The 21919-nt window shown below is 37.7% G+C and overlaps 1 protein-coding gene across 2 annotated transcripts in view; it reads right to left on the bottom strand.

The window, feature by feature from the left end:
- Positions 1-21919, bottom strand: part of LOC141512702 (carboxyl-terminal PDZ ligand of neuronal nitric oxide synthase protein-like) — a 389034-nt gene that overhangs the window by 283265 nt on the left and 83850 nt on the right. For both annotated transcript variants that reach the window (XM_074221846.1, XM_074221845.1), the window contains exon 2: positions 18373-18444. In XM_074221846.1, coding sequence (XP_074077947.1) covers positions 18373-18444 — 72 coding nt within the window. The remainder of the gene's footprint in view (positions 1-18372; positions 18445-21919) is intronic.

The raw sequence follows: 21919 nt of genomic DNA, 5'->3' as shown, positions 1-21919 counted from the left end.
CTCATTTTTTTCTTTATATCTCTACTTCCCATACAATATCCTATTAAGATGAGTTGAGGTAGCTATAGTCATCAAAGGAGAATGCAAGAGACATGGAATTACCAGGATTCTATTAAAGCAAGAAGGTAGAAGAAAAGTTGGTTGAAAAGTTGAGGGAAATAAGAGTTTCAGGGAACTAGACCAACATTTCAAAGTATTCCAAATATCCTATATAATTCTATATAATATTTGTTCATTTGTTTTCAGTCATGTCCAACTCTCCATGACTCCATTTGGGGTTCACTTATGGCAATGATACTGAAATGGTTTGCCATTTCCTTTTCCAGATCATTTTACTAGACAGGGTTAAGTGACTTGCCCAGGATCACAGAGTTAGTAGGTGTCTAAGGACAGTTTCAAACTCATGTCTTCTTGACAAACCCAACACAATATCAAGTATATTACTGTGCTGCCTTGGCTTCTATAATGAAGAGAGGATCAAACTAAAGAATCAAAAATAACAACAAACCAGTACTGCCTACACATCTAGCTATGAGACTTCTGGGTCCATCACTTAACTTCTCTAACCTAGACAAGTGTCTGATATCATAAAATACAAAAACAATTAAAATCTGCTTCAGATATTTGCTATCTGTGTGACCCTGGGAAAGTCACTTAAACCCCTGTTGGCCTCAGTTTGCTCATCTAAAAAATATGGATAGCATCTACCCCTTAAACTTGTTATGAGTACCAAATGAAATGACATTTGTAAAGTGCTTAAAATAATCCTGGGAAAAAGTGAACACCATATAAATGATAGGCATTATATTGTTAGGTATGTTTGTATTGTGATTAATATTGAATTGTATTATAACATATTATATTTAAGTTGTGTCATATATCATATTATATGATTATGCTATATTATATATCAATGTTACTCTGCACATCTGCACCAATTAGAAGGAATTTTCATACCAGAGTCTTCTACACAGATGAAATGACAATTATAGACCAAAAAAATATATAAAAAAGGCTCAAATTCCCTGCATAGTATAGAGGCTTTAATAAACATTATTTTCAATAGAATTCAATGTGGCCAATCTTGGGGTAATTAGTATCATGCTCCAAGTAGGTCTCCTAGCCCACACATTTCTCTCTCACACACTGTAGGCTGAGAAAAGGATAGTGCTGTCTCCCCAGAGGCTTAATGCACTTTGAGCAATCTGACTCTAAGGGAGGATCTGACTCCAGATGTTAGTAATGTTAAAGACAACAAGGGCTCTATGAACAAAGCATTTTGTCTCCATCTGGTACATGAAGCACTTGGAAAATCATGGGGTTTAGGAGTCACAAAACACGGATTGGAATCCCAACTCTGCTCTTTGCTAGCTGGGGGATAACAGACAAGTCTCTTTACCTTTCTGAGAATCAGTTTTTCTTATTTGCACAGTAGCAGGACCAATATTTACCTAATCTACCTCCTAGGGCTGTATGAGAAACTTAAAACACTAAAGGACAACATAAGAACATATTGAAGTGGCAGACTGAATCAATGAGATCCCCTCACCCAAGAGTGCAAGGCACATAGTTATCAGTTCAGAGAACAGGGAACTCGACTAGATATCTCTGACAAGTGGATCATCTCTCTTTGTGAAAATCATCTGGGAAGGGAAACTTCCCCAGGAAGGGGACACTTGCCCCTCTGGATGGTTCTAATTGTGAGCTTTTTTTCCCTTAGAGTTGCAATCTGCCCCTCTCCACCTCTTAGTTCTGCCCCTCTTCATGACTTAGCCTAGTCCCCTCCTGCTTCTTCAGTCTTCATACACCTAATCCCAACATACACTCTTTGACCCAATGGACTCCTAAATGTTCCATGAACAAGATACTCTAAATCTTGATTCTGGGGATTTTCTCTGGCTGTCCTCCAAGCCTGGAATGCTCTATCCTCAATTCCAACCTCTCTAACTTCATTTAAGTCCAAACCAAAGTCTCATCTTCTATTGGAAACCTTCCCTAACCCTTCTTAATTCCATGGTCCTCTCTCTGTTAACTATTTCAGAGAGAAAAGAGAGAAGATAGGAGAGACAGACAAACAGAGGGAGGGAGGGAGAGAGAGAGAGAGAGCGCACTTCCTTGTAAATATTTGCTTCAATGAATGGATGAATAAATGGATGGATGGATGGATGGATGGAAAAAGATTTATAATAAAAAACTTGAGACAGTCCTTGACCAGAAGCAACTTCCATTCTAAGCATGAATAGAATGCATAAAGGTGTAAAAATTCCTTCTAATTGGTACAGATGTACACAGTAACACTGATATATAATATGATATGACACGACATAAATAGGGATAGTTTGAAAAGTTGCAGAGATGATGAGTTGTTATAGAGGAGTAAATTGGCATATCCTTTCCAGGGCCAATGGCAAGAACAATTTGAAATGAAAAGACTAAGGGGGAGGTGCACCATGGTAGGGCAGAGTCAATCATAGTCACAACTTGGCTAGCCAAGAGATATATAGAGAAGAGTAGGGTGAAGGTAGCAGGGACCCACCTGAAATAATGGTCCATGATAGGAGTTTCAGAGTTGAAAGAGTTAAGGGAATGATCTAAGATCAGGGTTCAAGTTCTGCCAAATGGGTTATATAATCTTGGGCAAATCACTTAACCACAAAGTGCCTATTGGCAACACCCTTAATCTTAAAATTCATCCCCACTGGTGGTGTTCCCCTTCCTATGCAATCTCCTATACCAATGAAAATCCACATCTGGACATAAAAAAGTATATATTAAATTGAAGGATAAATGTTTTACTTACCCTCAAAGATGATTCAACAATGTGCTAGATAATGGAAAATTCAAACAAGAAACTACCTGCCCTCCAGGTGGGGAGGAGTCAACACAATGATAGGTCTAATACTAGGGAGGCCAAGTAAGTTCTCTAGGAATCTATGGGAATGAAGGCACTGGTTTTGACTGGAGATGGAACTGGGAAATGCTATACAGATAACAATGCCAGAGTTGAGCCTTGAAGAAAGCTAAGAATTCTGAAGGAAGGAGCATATTGCTGAGTTGAGAGCAGTTATTGAAAAAGCAGACTGCCAAGAAGAAATGGTATGGCTGGGTCAGGGAACAGCTAGTGGTTAAGTCTGGCTGAAATATAGAGTATGTGAAGGGGAATAATAGATGAATAAACATTTATTAAGCAACCACTGTGTAACAAGCACTCTACTAAATGGTAGGAGATATAAAAAAAAAAGAAGTAAAAGACAGTTTACAATCTAATGAGGGTAATAACAGGAAACATATTCCTAGTGTTAGGCCCAGTACTTAGCATGCTAACAGGTGCTTTATAAATATTTATTAAATGAATGAAATAATGAATGAGGCAAATATATTCAAAGCAAACTATAAATAATAGTACAGTGAACAGTATACAGTGTGAACCCAGAGCAGAATAATTCATCTTCCAGAGTCCAAATCCAGCTTCAGATACTTTGTGACCCTGGACAAGTCAGTTAAGCACCTTTGCCTCAGTTTCCTCAACTGTAAAATGAACTGTAGAACAAAATGACAAAACCACTCTAGTATCTCTGTCAAGTAAAACTCAAACAGGATCATAATGAGTTGGAACTGAAACAACCAAACATAAAATTAAAAGGGAAAGGAATAATGTGAAGATAAGGCTAGAGGAGAAGGTTAGAACCAGACTGTGGATGACTTTAAATGCTAGGCTAAGGATGACTAGATTTTATTCTAGAGCCCCTGGGGAGGTTTTTGACTAGAGGAATGAAGAATATTATTTTGATAGCTGTGTTTAAGAATGATTGAAGTGGGAAGAGACAAGTCAAAGGCTATTATAATACCCTAAGCAATCAGTGATAAGAACCTGAACCACTAGGGTAAACATCTTTTTGAGGCAGAGGATGGGGCAGGAGACAGATATTGTAGAGGGAAAACTGGCAAGACTAGGCATCTAATTAGATGCATATTGAGAGAATTGTGGGGGGAGCTGGCAAGTAGATGAGGCAAAATAATCAAAGATGAGATGGTAAAGAGTGAGAACAAAAATTAGTAGAGTTATATAATTACAATGATTATAAAAAATGCTGCAGAGTTAAAAGGCAGGTTAGGGCCTGTGCAGGCAAGAATGACAATGGCTTAATTAAAGTGAATGTAAAGCTTTCATTTCCATTCCTACATTTGCTGAGTGTGTTTGACTGTGGATAAGTCATTTTCCTTTTCTGGGCCTTGGTTTACTCATCTGTAAATTGAGGGAATTGGACTGGATTCCCAACTCCTCCATACCAAAAAGAAGTAATAGCAGTCTTGCTATTAGTTCCCAGAGCATCCATCATTCAACTTATGAGTTAACACTGAAGTGCTAACTGTATACAAAGCACCACATTCTCAGCTGTATAGAATTCCAAGGACAGCTCAAATAAGGTCCCTCATTCCTCCCCCATTGGGAGAGGGAAGAGGAAAAATAAGGAGTAATAACAGCAAACATTTATATAATACCATCACAATTTAAACTCTTTGAAGGCACATCTGTTTTTGAATCCCCAGCATCTGGCACACAATAAATAGTTTAAAAACTTTTTTGAACCCACATATACAAAAATACTTCTAGCAACTCTTTTTGTGGAGGCAAAGAACAGAAAATTGAAGGGATGCCCATTCATTGGGGAATGGCTGAACGAGTTGTGATATATGAATGTGACGAAATACTATTTTCTATAAGAAATGATGAGCAGGTGGATTTCAGAAAGACTTACATCAACTGATGCTGAATGAAATGAGCAGAACCAAGAGAACACTGTAAACAGCAATAGAAACATCGTGTGATAAACAGCTGTGTTGGACTTGAGTCTTTTCAGTATTAGAGGGATCAAAGACAATTCTAAAGGACTTGGGACAGAAACTGAAAACTCACTTCCAGAGAAAGAATCCAAAGAAAAGTAATTTGAATGCAAATCAACTATTTAAATTTCTTTTTGGTTTTTATCTTTCTTGTGTTTTTTCCCTTTTGTTCTGAATCTTCTTTCACTGTATGACTGATATGGAAATATCCTTAACATGATTGTACATATATAACTTATATCAGATTGCATACTGCCTTAGGTAGGGGGAAAGGAAAGGAGAGGAAAAATTTGAAACTCAAAATTTTACAAAATTGAATGTTGAAAACTATCTTTACATGTAATTTTTAAAAATACAGTTAAAACAAAAACGTTTTTATTGATTGATCACAGGCACTATATTAAGCACTCTACAAAGTATTTCCTCATTTGACCCTCACAACAACACTGTGAGGTGGTGTCATCATCTTTAAGATGAAGAAATTGAGGCTCAGAGAGTTTGTATGACTTGCCAAAAGACACATAGCTAAGTAGTAGGATTCAAAGCCAGATTTTCCTAACTCAAGTCCAGTCCTTGACCATATCCAAACATTGATGCCTACATAACCTGCACAATGAGCAAAACCTATAAACCAATAACAACTGGAAAGGCCTATCTATACCTACTAATACTGTGTATCTGAATCAAGTCAACAAACTCCTAGAATGTGCCAGAAAGTGCATTAATTGTGGGGGGGTACAAAGAAAAGCAAAAACAGTCCCTGACCTCAAAAACTCATAATCTAATGTAAAAAAAACTTAATATAAAGATATATACTGATTTTATAATATATATATGTATATGTGTGGGTATATCTAAATATATATATATATATATATATATGTACAGACATATAATTACATAAAAACAACATATATATTATTACCTACAGCATGTGGAATATTTGTAATATATATTAAATTGGAAATAATACCTATATCACTGAAGATATGTATCTGTATATAAAGATGTTTATATGCATATATATATAAACACACCTATCATTTAAAAATACACTTTATATTATACATATTCACAAACATGTATTGTTATATATTAATAATATAAATTATTATATATAATACATAGTCACATATGCATATATATGCACAGTTACATTGATAAAGTCATACATCTATGTATTAGAGATAATCTCAGAGAAAAAGGCAACCAGGAAAGGCAATAAAGATAGAAAAAAGGAAAAAACTGAAACAAAAACATGGTAACATGAATAGAGCCTGGAGTGAAGAAGACCTGAGTTCAAATCCAGCCTCAAACATTTACTATCTGTGTGACCCTGCACAAATCAGCTAAATCCTGTTTGTCTCAGTTTCCTCAACTGTAAAATGGTGTTCTTAAGAACATCTACCCTCCAGAGTTGTTGTGAGAATTAAATGAGATAATATTTATAACATGCTTAAGACAGTAACTGACCCATAGCAGGAACTAAATAAAGGTTTGTTATAATTATTGTTCTTTTTTGGATTGACTAGTACCAGATAGGGAAATTTGAGGCAGGATACATGGAGGAAGCAGAGCCTGGAAGGACTGGAGAGATAGGGAATGGGGAAAATACATGGAGCTGTGTTCCAGAGAGTAGGTAGAACTTATATCTAAGGCTGGGAGAGACCTTGTGCTGCATGCACAGACTGATCCTTCAGCAGGATCCATCTACCCCTACTTGCAAAGTGGACACCAGCCATATCAACCAATAGAACTGGGTGAATGAAGACTCACAAGCTGGACAAGGTATTCAACTACTTCCAGACACATTTTCAGAAAATCTCACAATTTCCAAGGGAACTATGACCAAGAAAGAAAAGACAAGGTCCTGCGTCTAGTTTATTCCACCCTTCTCTTTCTTTCATCCAAGTGACCAGAAAACCACCTTTTTACCCATATTTGAGAGTTTTGGACACTGTTTAAATAGCAAACTCTCAAGCCATACTGTTTCCTTGGTAGCAGAGGGTTCACCTTTTACACAGCCAGAGGAGCCATAAATGAGGATTTAAAGCTCCTTCCGAGTGCCAGCTGGCTTTCAAAACTACCTCCTTCCATCATGGAGGCTACATCATGTTCTGTCAGTGAGCTCCACCTCCAGATGGTCTTTACAATTCTAGCCGAGGAATCTGTCCTTGTACTTTTTAAACAGCCAGAAATCTGACTATATGCCATCAAACCATTTGTTGTTATTCTAAAGAGGTTAGCCCATCCAAGCCCTTCTGATGTGAACAACTTCAACGAAGACTTATTAACTTCCTACTATGTGCCAGCCCTTCTGCCCTCACATTCTAATAGGGAAGACAACATGCAAACAACTAAGTACAAGCAAGTGATATACAAGATAAATTGGAGCTTATCTAAGGGGGGGGAGGCTTCTCTAAGAAGGTGAGATTTTGGCTGAGATTCAAAGAAGCCAGGAGATAGAGAAGTAAAGAGGGAGATGTAAGAAACTGTAAAGATAGGAAAGGGCCAGGCTTTTATATTTGATCCTGGAAGCTCTAGTGTGCCACTGGAGATGATTGAATGGGGAAATGATATGGTAACATGATTAAATTTGTACTTTAGAAATATCAATTTAACCCCTGAATGGAGTATGGATTGGATAGGAGGAAGACTTGAGGCAGAGAAACCAATCAATTGGTGATTGCAGTAATCTAGGCAAACAAAAAGCATTAAGAGAATGAGGTGGTATCAAAGAAGAAAAAGGGATATATACAAGCCATATTGTGAATGCAGAAACAAAAGACCTTGACAACGATTTGGTTATTGGGGGGAGAAGTGATGAGAGATTGAAGAGTTAATGATAACACCTGGTTTGGAAGTTTGGGTGACTGAGTTCATGGTGCTGCTCTCAACAATATTAAAGAAATTTGGAAAAGGAGGGGATTTGGGGGGAAAGATGATGAATTCAATTTTGTACGTGTTAGATTTAAGATGACTTCAGGATATCTCAGTTTGAGAAGTCCAAGAGGAACTTGCAGATGTGGCATTAGAGGATTTAAGAAAGAGTTTGATCAGATAAATAAATCTTAGAATCATTTGCATGGAGATAAATGAATCCAAGGGAACTCACAGGATCACCATGGGAAGTTCTGAAGAGGGAGAAGAGAAAAAGAGAGACCTGGGGATACTCTTGGTTGGGTGGTGTGAACTGGATGAAAACATAGCAAAGATTGTGAGTGATCAGATGGGTAAGAAGAGGACCAGGAGAAACTAGGGATCACCAGAAAATACAGAGAAAAAAATATCCAAAGGAAGAGGATAATGCACAGTATCAAAGACTGAAATGATAAGAAGAATGAGAATGAAGAAAAGAATAGTAGATATGGTATCTGAATGGCAACTTTAGAGACAGTACTTTCACTTGAATAATGAAACTGGAAGCTATTCACTTCTTTTGGAGGGTGGTTTCATGTTCTCAGCTCCAAAAGACTGGACCCAATGGAGTAAAGTCCTACTCAACAGCCCAAAGTTTTCAGGGTCTAGCCCTTGGAACAACTATATACTAAGTCAAACCTGTCTTTGAAATCTCTCATCTCATCTATACCCTTTTCTTCCCTTCTGTTACCATCACCCTCTCTCTCTCTTTTGAAGTTTTTCCTTTGTCCCATTCCAGTGGGATCCTACTCTCAGCAGGCCATCAACTATGATTATAGAATCACAGTCTATCAGAACTAAAAGAAACCTTTGAGATCATCCAGGATCATTGATGTAGAGTTGAATTGTATTTAAGAATCTCTCTGGTTTCAGTCCCCTCATTTTACAGATAAAGAAACTATGGCCCAGAAAGATGTTGTGTTTCAAGGTCATATATGTATTAAATAGGCAGGGTTTAAACCCCAAATCTTAGAATCATAGATTTTTAGCTTGAAAGAAAGTATACAGTCAAACCCCCTCATTTTACAGTTGAGGAAACTGAGGTCTAGGAAAAGTAAATGACTTGTCAAAGATCACAAAAATGGCAAAGGTAAAATCTGAACTAGATCTTTATTCCAAATGCAGTATTCTTCCTTTTACCACCCTTTCATTTTATAAATGAGAAAGATGAAGTCTAGGTGGTACTGTTAACTAAGATGGCAACCAATTGGGATATCAACTTTTTAAAAAAAAAAAAAGATCCTGGAAGACCAAAAGAAAAAAAACCTATAGAGATAGAACAATGGGAAGTGATAGTGATATTTTGGGGTATGAGATTCTGCCCAATGCCCCCCTCAAATTACAACAATTCTCATATCTTCTCAGAAGGCCCACTGTAATTAACAGAAGCTAACTCTCAACCTCTAATGTACCATTCAGAGACTCAATCAATCAAGCATATCTTGACCTACAACCATTCCAAGAGTTCTACAACTCTGACAAGATCTTAAGTCCCGTACAGAAAGGAACTAAGATCAGATCCACTTGTTTAATGACAATAACAACGATAGCTAGCATCTATATATAGTGTTTACAGAGGCATCTAGGTGGTGCAGCTATAAGGAGTGGAGACAGGATGATCTTAATTCAAATGCTGGCCCCAGAACCTTACCAGTAGCAAGACCCTGGTCAAGTCATTTAACTCTATTGGCCTCAGGTCTTCATCTATAAAATGGGGACACAGTGGAGAAGGAAATGGCAAACCTCTCCAATAGCTTTGCCAAGAGATCCCCATGGACTTGCCCATGAAGATCCCATGGAGTTGAGCACAACTAAATGTTGTTCAGAATAAGAGCTTACAATGTACAATGTGTTAAGCACTTTACAATTATCTCATTTGATCCTCACATGATCCTGGGAGATTGTTGGTTTTATTTATTAACCTCCTTTCACAGATGGGGAAATCACTAGTATGTATCTGAGGCCATATTTGAACACAGGTCTTCCTGACTTTAGATCCAGGACTCTATCTACTTCATTGCCCATGATCCCTTACAATACTTGCCTAATCCATGAAGATCTTAGGTTTTACTTTAGGGAAGCTTCTTTTGACTTCTCTTCCTATAGGTTCTACCTTCATAGTATGGGAGTGGGAGAGTTCATCTTGAAGAATCAACATAAAGAAGAATGGAATCCTAGGAGCAAGGACCTAGCTCTGTGCTTCTCCCATCTACCCAGCTTTTCTACTTCTGACTCAGGAGGTGGCCCCATGACCAGGAGCCTCTTGTCTCTGCTATAAACCACTCTATTCACAGAGGTCCCTCTCAGCAGTATAAGCCCTCCTGAACCCAAGTCAGGTCTCAACACCAGTGTCCTAAAGGAGGGCACCATTGAGGGCTTGGCACAGAGACAGAAACACCCTCAGCTTCCCTGAAAGGGTAGGTTACAAGAGGGCAACAAATGGAAAAAAAGACATGAAGAAATTTGACCATGGAGAAGAAAATCTATAAACACGGATACAATTCACCAACAAAGGAAATGAGACCCTCTCCTGCAAAGCCAGCATATGGACACAACATGAACCCAGTCAGAAGCATGGGCTGGTCTGCCAATACAGGTGATATCTACCTGTCAGGCCAGGAACCATTTGTGTTGGGAGGGAGTTGGAAAATCACTGGATTCCTCTTCCAATCTCCTGAGACATGGCCTCAAACATGTATTTCATTTAATCGTTCTAATTCTAAGATGTCTTCCCTGAGAAAGAAATCTTTTTTATTAAAAGGACCAGAATTTTAGGAAGTAAATGTCACAGGGGAAAAAAGTCTTTATGAGTACAAAGGAAAAAAAAATCAACATTCAAAAATTCCAAAGAGAAAGATTACATCAGAGGAACAAAGGTGGGGGGTGGGGAGGAAGGCAGGAAATCAGACGATTTTTCATAGATGCCACATGAGAGACAAAGTAGCATATAGGAAAGAGTCCTAGGTTTTGAACAGAAATTCCTAAACAGTTTTGTGACCTGGACCCCTCTGGGCAGCCTGAAAACATCTACAAACTTCAGAATAATGATTTTAAATTAATAAAATAAAATGCACAACATTATAAAGGAAGTCAATTAGATAGAAATGTAATCATTAAAAATGGTTTTCAAAAAATACATTTACAAACCCCTAATGTTAAAGACATATGGGTACAAAGCTCTAGTTCAACTTGCTTACTACTACCTATGTGATTGTGAACAAGACATTTAACTTCTGTGTGTCTCATTTTTCTCATCTATAAAAAAAAGTCTAATGTCCTCAAATTTAGTCCAAGGTCCCCTTATAGCTCAGAATCCCATTATCCTATAAGTCTTATCTGGTGACATATAGATGGAAAACTTGCAGTTGAGAGGTGAATCTTCAACAACATCTTGGATAACTTATTACTGGTATTAGTCAGTCAACAAACAATGAGCATTTATTAGTCACTCACCAGGTGGCAATATGCTAAGTGTTGGGAATACAAAGACAGGCAAAGGAAGGGATTACCTTGGAGAAGAAAAGGGGACCCTACTTCAACCAAGCCTGGAGTGAAAGAAGAGATAGTTGGGGAAGATGGCAGAAAGATGCAAGGTGAGGATGAGAGAAAGCTCTCTTCAGATGATCTCAATCATTCATGAAATACTTATTCAATGTCTATTATGTCCAAGCATTGAGCTGAGATGGGCAGATAAGTGGCACTTGGAATCAGGAAAATCTAGGTTCAAACCCAGTCACAGGTACTTACTAGCTGTATGACCCTGGGCAAGTTGCTGAACCCTGTTTGCCTCAGTTCTTCATCTGTAAAATGAGCTGGAAAAAAAATGTTAAACTTCTCCAGTATCACTGCCAAAATAATTCCAAATGGGATCACAAAGAGTCAGACATGATTAAACAACTGAAGTCAAAAAAACTGAACAAATTATGCTGAGGGGTTGAGGGCTTATTCTTATCAAGAAGCCTATAATAGTCTTGCTCTAAAGATACTCATGAAAATGCGTGTATATTTCTACATAGAGTTAAGTTAAGCACAAAATAAATAATAAAGATTTTTCAAGTAGTAAAGGATGGTAAGATTGCTGTGAGTAGGGGAGATTTAAAAAAAGGCTTCATAGAAATTTAATCTGAGCTCACCCATGAAGAATGAATAAGTAGCATTTGAACAGATGAAAAAAAGTTGGGGAAAAGGTATATTCCAAGTAAGGGAGACAGCATGGGCAAAGGTGCAGAGGTTAGAAAAGCAGAAAAGGTATATAAAGGGGATAGCTGAGTAGGAAAGTTTTGGCTGGGACTGGCATGGAGGGTTTTTGGGAGATGGAACTGAAAATGTAGATTCTTGCAGGGCTTGAAGGATTGCAGGGCTAAGGATTTTGGACTTCATTCAGCAGGCATATGAAACCAATTAAGTTTGAGGGTTTTTTTTAGTACCATCTATATAATAGATAATAATAAAAAGTGAAAAGATGAGAAAATAGTGAAATTGGTATGTAACAATAAAGAGCAGCTAAATCCATGTAGTAAAAAAACAGAGTCTCTATTATAAGTAATAGGAACAACTAATTAGATCTGACTCTTCCACTGACTGCTTAGGTGAGCTCCAGCAAACATCTAAAGCTCTCCAAAACTCAGTTTCTCTAGCTATAAAATAGGGATAATTATACTTGCCTACCCTTTCTCCCAGGGTTGCCAAGGATGAGTTTAGCTAAGAACATATGAAAGTGCTTTGAAGAGTATATAAATCATTCTACAAATACCAGACTGTGATTGTTATCACCAACTTCTCCCCTGAGACTCAACTCCTCTGGCTAAGTTTATCTGACTTCATAGGGTATCCAGTAACCTCAGGACTGCAATCACTGAAAATAGTCCATTTAACTTCAACATCCAGATTGAAGCTGATGCTATTCAGTCAGTTTCCAAGTTCTTAGTGACCCTCGTTTTAGCTGAATCAGGATCTGGAAGCTTCGGTATGAGAAAATAGAGATGGAGATAAGAATGGAGCTGTCACCTAGACCTATTAGTGAGTGAGTGATGCTCCTCAGGGCATCAACAGAAAAAGTTCCAATCTGAGACCCTTGCCATCCATGGTGGCAGCCAAACCAAACATCATTTTAGCCAATTAATTTCTGATTTCATAAGCTGCTCGTTAAGCATGGGAGTAGAGCACAAAAGGAAAAATGTAGCTGAGATGCTTTGTGGGGGTGATCTTAGAAAGCAGGTGATTTCAGAATGGAAAGTCAGCATTCCAAAACTAATCTATGCTCCTGAGGCCAACTGAGAACAGCTCAAGATGCCTATCCTAATATGCCCATAGCATGCCTATGGACCTCCCACATAATCCTACAGGATCACATCAGCCTTTGTGCTCACATTCATCCAACCACTCTACCCCTGGGACTCCTCCAAAAAGAATAGAGAAAACAAAGAGCTCCTCCCCAAACTTCCATTTAAGGAGGATGCCCAGCTCAATTATCTCTCTTTTCCACTCAATCTGACTACACTCCTTTGGATTTCTATAATATGCCCCTACACCAAGTACTTTCCCTTCCTTGTCCCCTCCTTTTTCAGCTTCTTTTTTAATACTGTTTCTGCATTAGATGTCAAGTTCCTTAAGGGAAAGTACAGTCTTTCTTCTTCACATTTACAGCCTCAGTTAGCTTAATAAGTTATAATGATGTCTGTTCTTCATTCTCTAAGAAGACCATGACATCAGGGAGGTTGTGCAATGGCAAGCACATGAATTGGATTTGAATGAGGAGTTACTGGGCTAAGTTACCAGTCTTACTTTCTCCTCCAGAGCCATCTGGGTCCAGTGGGCAGATATGAATCAGGACAATTGGAGATGGTCCTGAACATGAAGCTATCGGGGTTAAATGACTTACCCAAGAGCACATAGCTAATGATTGACTGACAATGTAGCTGGCCTGGATTTGGAATGATGGGGTCACAGCCCTGCATTTCTCCTTCTTACCCCAAAGATAGAATGGAAAAGTTAGTCAAATATTTGTTGAAATTATTATTTGGAAATATACACAAAGGACAAGAAAACTATGCATACTCTGATCCATCAATAGTACGGTCTGTATCCTAAAGAGAGCATGAAAAAAGGTAAAAAACCCACATGTACAAAAAATATTTAAAGCAACCCATTTCATAGTAGCAAAGAATTGCAAATTGAAGGGATGCCCAACAATTGGGGAATGGCAGAACAAATTGTAGTATATAAATGTGATGAAACACTATTGTTCTATAAGAAGCCATGAGGAACAGGACTTCAGAATAGCCTAGAAAGACTGGTATGAACTGATGCTGAGTGAAGTGTGCAGAACCAAAAGAACATTATACATACTAACAGCAACATGAGATGATGATCAACCATGATGCACTTGTTTATTTCTGCGATACAATAATCAAAGACAATACTAAAAGACTTATGATGGAGAATATCATCCATATCCAGAGAAGGACTGTGGTGTTTAAATGCAGGCCAAAGTTTACTATCTTCAATTAAAAAAAAGTTATCTTATGAATTTTATCATTTTTTTCTCTAATCTTTTCTTCCTTTTGGATATGATTCTTCTTTCATAATATGATTAATATGGATCTATGTTTAGGATAGATCCATAGAATCCATATTACATTGCTTTTCTGTCAGGGGAGGAGGATGGAAGGGAAGAAGGGAGAAAAATGTAAAAAAAAAAATTGTCAAAAACTACATTACATGTAGTTGAAAAAATAATAAAGAGGGGTGGCTAGGTGGCGCAGTGGATAAAGCACCAGCCCTGGAGTCAGGAGTACCTGAGTTCAAGTCCAGCCTCAGACACTCAATAATTACTTAGCTGTGTGGCCTTGGGCAAGCCACTTCAAGCCCATTGCCTTGCAAAAAAAATCTAAAAAAAAGAAAGAAAAAAAAGAAAAATAATAAAGAATTTTTAAAATATATTTGTTGAAATCAAAGTATACTAGGTGTATATATACTTTATACATACTGTGAGACTATGCATGATTACCATGACCTAGGGGGAGAAAAAGAAATCAGGTTCACTTGGTATGACTTGTTCTCAGATGATCACTGCTTCCCTTTCTAAGTGCTCACAAGCTGTACTTTTAATAATTTGTGCTAGGTTTTTCCAGGAATAGAATTTCAGATCACTATCAATCAAATCAATCATAAAGTATTTATTAAGTGCTTATTATATGTCAGGAACTCTGCTACTATCCTCATACTGAGGACAAAAATAACCATCTATAGTTGGCAGAATACAACTTTTTCTAGACTTTTCAGAAAATGAGGACATTGGTGCTATTCTCATCCATCAGCACCTCTCTTGTTCTCCAGTACTTTCAAAAAAATAAAAATTGATCATGGTTCAGTCATATCTGCCAATTCTCTAAGTACATGAGGAGGGAATTCATCTAGGACTGGCGAAATAATGCACTAATAATATCTAACCTACATAATGCATCTGGATGATGGTTGATAGAGGCATCTAGATGCCACAGTAGATAAAGCACTAGGTTTAGAATCAGGAAGACTTGAATTCAAATCCAGGTTCAGAAACTATATAGTTATGGTCAAGTCACTTTACTTCTATCTGCTTCAAGATTCTCAAATGTCATATGGGGTTGTCATGAGGTTGAATGGCATAAAATTTGAAGAAACACTTCACACAGCTCCTAGCATACAGTAGAAGTTTAAGAAATGCTTGCTTGTACACCCAAAGGGCAACAAAAATGTGCATACCCTTTGATCCAGCAATACCACTACTGGGTCTATACCCTGAAGAGATGATGGAAAAGGGTAAAAACACCACTTGTACAAAATATTCATAGCAGCCCTGTTTGTGGTGGCAAAGAATTGAAAATCAAGTAAATGTCCTTCAATTGGGGAATGGCTTAGCAAACTGTGGTATATGTATGTCATGGAGCCCTATTGTTCTATTAGAAACCAGGAGGGATGGGAATTCAGGGAAGCCTGGAGGGATTTGCGTGAACTGATGCTGAGTGAGATGAGCAGAACCAGAAAAACACTGTATACCCTAACAGCAACATGGGGACGATGATCAACCTTGATGGACTCACTCATTCCATTAGTGCAACAATCAGGGGCAATTTGGGAATGGAGAATATCATCTGTATCCAGAGAAACAACTGTGGAGTTTGAACAAAGACCAAGGACTAATACCTTAAATTTAGGGAAAAAAACTGATATCTTATTATCTGATCTTACTCTCTCTTATACTTTATGTTTTTCCTTAAGGAGATGATTTCTCTCTCATCACACTCAATTTGGATCAATGTATACCATGGAAACAATGTAAAGACTGATAAATTGCCTTCTGTGGGGGGGGGGAAGTAAGATTAGGGGAAAAATTGTGAAAGTCAAAATAAATAAAATCTTTAATTTAAAAAAAAGAAATGCTTGTTTGTTCCCCTTATCATCTTCCCCCACTTATCATCTATGTTCCTTATCTTCTAGTTTCTGTCTCCAAGAAGTCCAGGAAAAGGAGGAGATAAATGAATAATGACTAAAAAATGGTCTGATCAAAGTAAAGATTCATCTTTGTATTATGAGAATGATCATGACAAGGGAATTTTATAATTATTAAAAAAAACTAATTTCCCATTTCCATTTTCTTTCAGGAATTAGGATGACAAAGCTTCACTAATGTCCATTGCAAGGCCAGTGTGAGTTGAACGACTACCCAGATCCCCTTGGCCATTCTCCTTCATATAACAAATCCTGGATATAAATGCCACCTTGCTGAAGGCATTAGGAATGCAATCAATGATAAATTATGACTTATTCAAGGACCCCCAAGTGCCTAAAAAGAGTTGCAAGTACTCACTAAAAGGAAAGGGTTGGTTGGTTGGTTGGCTAGCTGTTGCCCTACATCCTTGAAGAGTACTAAAACAATATCACTATCTTAGGGTCAATGTTCAGCGTGTCTGACTGTGACTGAGCAGACCAATACAAGCTTGAATGACTCTACCAAAGGTCAAGCACAAATAGTCTAAGTTGAACATTCGGGGGAAAGATGGCTCTAAATTTGTGCTTTTCATGTTCCCTTTGCCTTACTCAAGAGCATAGTCCTTTCTTTGATGCAGGCAAGCCACGATGGGCAGTCCTGTGCCAGTGTCTCCTATGCCTCCCAAAGTCCTGCAACAAGACTTTGAAAGTTTCCTGTGCCATTTCTTCTGACCTCTATGTGACCTTCATGGTCTCATTGAGAAGAAAATGATGGAAGCTAGGAGAAATGGCAATCATTCAGTTTTCACTGAACAATTCACTGACATCTGATGATCATTCAACAGTAGGAAGAAAGGAGAGTAGTGCCATGTCAAATTTGGGGGACCAGAAAATAGCACTGTAGGCTATTAGAAATTGAGGAGGGCTTTCTAATGTGTTGCCAACTAAAAATACTGGTTCTTTGAATAAGCAAAAAATAATAGCAATTCATGGAGGCTATTCTATGTTGAACCCTGAACACATCCCTCCAAGTTCCCTGGAACCTTGAAAAAATAAGCCCAGAAAAAAATACCTCAGATTCCTAAGAAAAGGGTGAAGTGAGAGCCCTTCCCTTCAATATTCCCCTTAAAAATAGCACTAGAAACATGTCCAAAGAAGTAAAACTGTCAGAAAGTCATGAAAAAAAATTAAGAAACACTCGAAAGAATGAAGGGAGATAAAAAGGAACTTCAACAAAATGAAGAAAAGGTGGAACCTTTTTTACTGGGGATTTTTTCATATACAGACATGACCCCACACACACACACACACTCTGTTTAGATACAACACATCTTAGGGGGACCAAAAAATGACTCCTTGGTAAAGCAAAATCTTAAGTGTCCTTGTGGCATATCACATCTGTCTATTCCAGACACTGGCGGCAACAGCAATGACAGCAGTGAAACATTTACTGTCAACAACTGGCTGGAAATGGAGAGAGGAGGGGAGTGTATGGAAAATTAGACACTTTTATCAGGCAGCAGGAAATAAGTAAATTGAAAATTAAGAACTATGACTCCTTATTCTCCTGCTTTACACTCTATTTAAATATCTGTCCATAAGTTAAATTCCTATCATTCAGATGGTTTGAAGATAGGGTCTTACAAAAATGAAATCCATATCTTTTTGCCACCTATGTTTTTCATTCAAGTTATAAAATATTCTGAAAGATTAAGTATAAATCTGCCTGGATACCAGAATCTTAAAAAGGCTTCTCCTTTAAAGGGGTGGTTGAATGAACCCATCTCTTGAAATGGAGCAAGTCTAGTGTGAATTCTACCACTACTACTAAGGACATATAAAGAATTTCTTAGCTATTCTGATAAATTGAAGCCTAACCCTTAAACAATTTCTCTTTTTCCTTGGATCACTGAATCAAAAAGTGATCATGAAAATGTGAATAGTACAAAGTAAACTCTATGTTAATCAAGTTCAAATATCTAACAGAGTACTTAGTAATTCATTTGTCACTGAAATTACTTTCCCAGGAATATAATGATAGCACCTACATATGGTCAAGTGAGAAGTCAAGAGTGTTAAAACTCCAATAGCAAAAAACATCCATATCTCCACATGACCCTTGATTTCCATAGCACTTACCCGAATCCTCCGCATGGCGGCCACTATCTCCACCCTGCTGTTTGGTCTTGGTACATCCAGGCTTCCAATATACTGCAAAGAGAATAATATACACATTAAGAGAAAGTGTTGGCAATTACCACAGTAACCTAGAAGCAATTACAGATTTAGAACTGGAAGAAATCATAAATTGAAAGAGGATTGGTCCTAGTAGGCAGGAATGATAGATGGAGGAACAGCTAGATGGCTCAGTGGATAGAGTACCAGTCCTGGAGTCAAGAAGACTGAGTTCAACACCAGCCTCAGACACTTAATACTTACTAGCTGTGTGACCTTGGAAAATTCAGTTAACTCCACTGCCTCACAATAAATTAAATAAATAAAGAAAAGATGAAAGAATAATAGATGGAAGATGTAAAGAGACTTTGAAGTAAGGAAAAATCTAACAATTTAGAGCTGTTCAAAAAAAAAAAAAGACTCCCTAAAGATGCTCCCTCTTATTTGAAATTCCTAAGCAAAGATTACATGACTACTAATCAAGAACATCATAGGAGCATCTAGGTACCAGCCCTGGAGTCAGGAGTACCTGGGTTCAAATCTGGCCTCAGACACTTAATAATTATGTAGCTGTGTGGCCTTGGGCAAGCCACTTAACCCCATTTGCCTTGCAAAAACCTAAAAAAAAAAAGAACACCATATAAGGGACTGCCACCCAGGTACAGTTATTAGATGGCCTGATTCATGTTACAGTGGAAAGAACAATGGTTCTGGAGTCCAAGGGCTTCAGTTCAAAATCCTACCTCTAACACTGACAATCTGCATAACCTTGAGAAAGTAAGTCACCTGGGTCTTTGTTTTCTCATCTGTAAAATGGAAAGGGGAAGATTGACTTGTTGGGACTGTTGAGCTGTGTCCAACTCCTTGTGATCCCTCCCATTTGAGATTTTCTTGGCAAAGATGCTAGTTTGTCATTTCCTTCTCCAGCTAATTTTACAGATAAGAAAACTAAGGTCAACAGGGTTAAGTGATTTGACGTTACAATGGAAAGAACATTGACCATGGGGTTCAAGGGCCTGTGTTCAAAATCCCACCCTCAAAAAATGAAGAAGATGCATGCCAAGACTCCTCATTCCCTTCCCCCAGTGCTTGATTCCCACTCAGCCTAGATGAAAATCATCTGGATGGGGATGCCCCAAATCCCATCTGGGACTCCAGCAGTTTCACATGGGCCCTAGCAGATCTGATCTGTTTCTACCATTCTTTGTGGCTGCTTTTCAACTGATACGTCCCATCAATGAGATTGGTTTGCCTTACTTTCTTGCATGTTACATGTTACACTATCTTAGATTATTCGTGTGGATGAAGGGGGATGTCAACAGGTATGGGGATGGAAGATTTTTTCCTTCTTAAAAATAATTTATTGTGGGGTGGCTAGGTGGTGCAGTGTATAGAGCACTGGCCCTGGAGTCAGGAGTACCTGAGTTCAAATCCAGCCTCAGACACTTAATAATTACCTAGCTGTGAGGCCTTGGGCAAGCCACTTAACCCCATTGACTTACAAAAAAAACTAAAAAAAAAATAATTTATTGTATGGGATGAGTCTCTGGAAGAGGGATAAAAGGAAAATTTTAAGCTATACAAAAATACAAGATATCAATATAAATGTATTTTTAAAAAATAAAATGAATAAAATTATTTGGAATTGTATTCTAGATTCTTAGGCATCAGGATATTTGAACATTATGCTGACTACAAGTAGGGAAAATAAACTATATGACTTCTTAAGAATCAGGATTGATTCAGCCTCTGAAGTAGATGCAGTATAGCTTGAGGGGACTGTCTTCTATTTTGAGAGACTTCATTTATGTAAAATAACCCAGGGAAATGGGCCAGATATAGTAAGCCCCCAGGATAAATATAAGTATTTCCATGCAACCTTTATACCACAAAAGGAGAAAGTCACAACTCAGTGAATGATGATTTTACAGTTGCCCCAATAGTAGGATGGATGTCCTTTCTAAATAACTTGGGACTGACCTACAACCAGATACAAAATATCTCACAGTATGAACAGTATATAATACAGTGTAGAGTCCTAACAAGAACTGGATTTGGAATGTAAACACCACCTGATTTTAAGCTTAATTCTACTATTAACTCTAAATGACCTCCGACAAGTCAACTTAACCTCTCCATTTTGCTGATTTGGAAAATGAAGGGTTGGTCTGAAACCAATGATATTGCAATACAGATATCAACATATTTTTGAAAAGTTCTCAAGAACCCTGGGGTTTGAGAAGTCCTTTCTAATTCTGACATTCTATCATTCTCTGAATACTGATCAATCATTTGGACTAGAGCACTGATTGGATTCAATTTAACGAGCATATATTAAGCAACTAATAGGAAAAGCATTACATTAGTATACAAAGACAAAAGACAGGTCAGTTATATAAGCATCTTCCATTTGTTTTCACCTTCAGATGAAATGTCTATCTGATAAAGCACTCCACGATACCTAGCATGTCATGCTATTACCAAATTCTTTAGAAATACATAATTTTCTCTAAAATTAAATCACTATGAAACATGGGTTAATTTCTCAGGGACAGAGTATTCCAATTTCACAGAATCAGAAACCATCTTAGAAGTTATCTAACTCATGCCATGAAAATTCCTTTGACAAATATTGAAAATGATCATCTAACCTTTCATTGTCAACCTCCAGAAACAGGGGACTCACTACTTTAGGTGGCAAATCTGTATACTTTTTGGCTAACTCAGTTTGTTAAGAAATCATCTCTTATCTGGAGTCAAAATGAGTCTTTCTTCTTCATTACTCCTACTTCTATTCTCTGGGGTCAAGCAAAACAGAATAACTATTCAAATAATTAAAGATACCTACCAGATACTCCTCTCATCCCTAATCTTGTTTTCTCTAAACTTAAACATTCCCAGTGACTTCAACCAATTACTTTGGGGTAACCTTCACACCCAGATTATCCTTTGGGTAAAAATTAGGATATAAAGCAATGGGAAATATTGTCTCTATCTGACCTATCTTTTGATATTCTTATTCCCTTCTGAATATCAATGAAGTTTACAAAGTCAGTCAATACTTCAATGACCCATAACATGGTTGACCTGATTCCAAGAATGAAGCAAGGCCCCTGGTCAAGTTTCATCAGATTTACAGTTACCAAAATATAGCTACATAGATCCCTCTAGCCCTGGGGCAATTTCTTCCACTCTTTCCATATGCCTGGTGGCCATTCTCCTTAGCCACCTGGTCATTAGAAGTTCCTGTTTCCTCAGCAGTGGCATGGTACTATAAGTAAACAATCACAAGTAGCAGATGGAAGGCCTGAACCACCCTGAAAGACTGAGTGGGGGACCCCAGTTAGTCAGTAAAAAGTGTAAAAGTATGTCTTAGAATGCATCAGAGAGGAATACTCCATAAACTGGGAATTTCACTTAATTTTCCCCTCCAAAGTCCACATCTTTGTTCCTCATAAAGGATTACTACTACTTTTCATAGAATACCCTCAAAGGGATTTATAGGGAGCAA

Source organism: Macrotis lagotis, chromosome 2, assembly GCF_037893015.1.
Source record: "Macrotis lagotis isolate mMagLag1 chromosome 2, bilby.v1.9.chrom.fasta, whole genome shotgun sequence".
Taxonomy (NCBI): domain Eukaryota; kingdom Metazoa; phylum Chordata; class Mammalia; order Peramelemorphia; family Peramelidae; genus Macrotis; species Macrotis lagotis.
This window is presented reverse-complemented; position numbering and strand designations above follow the sequence as displayed.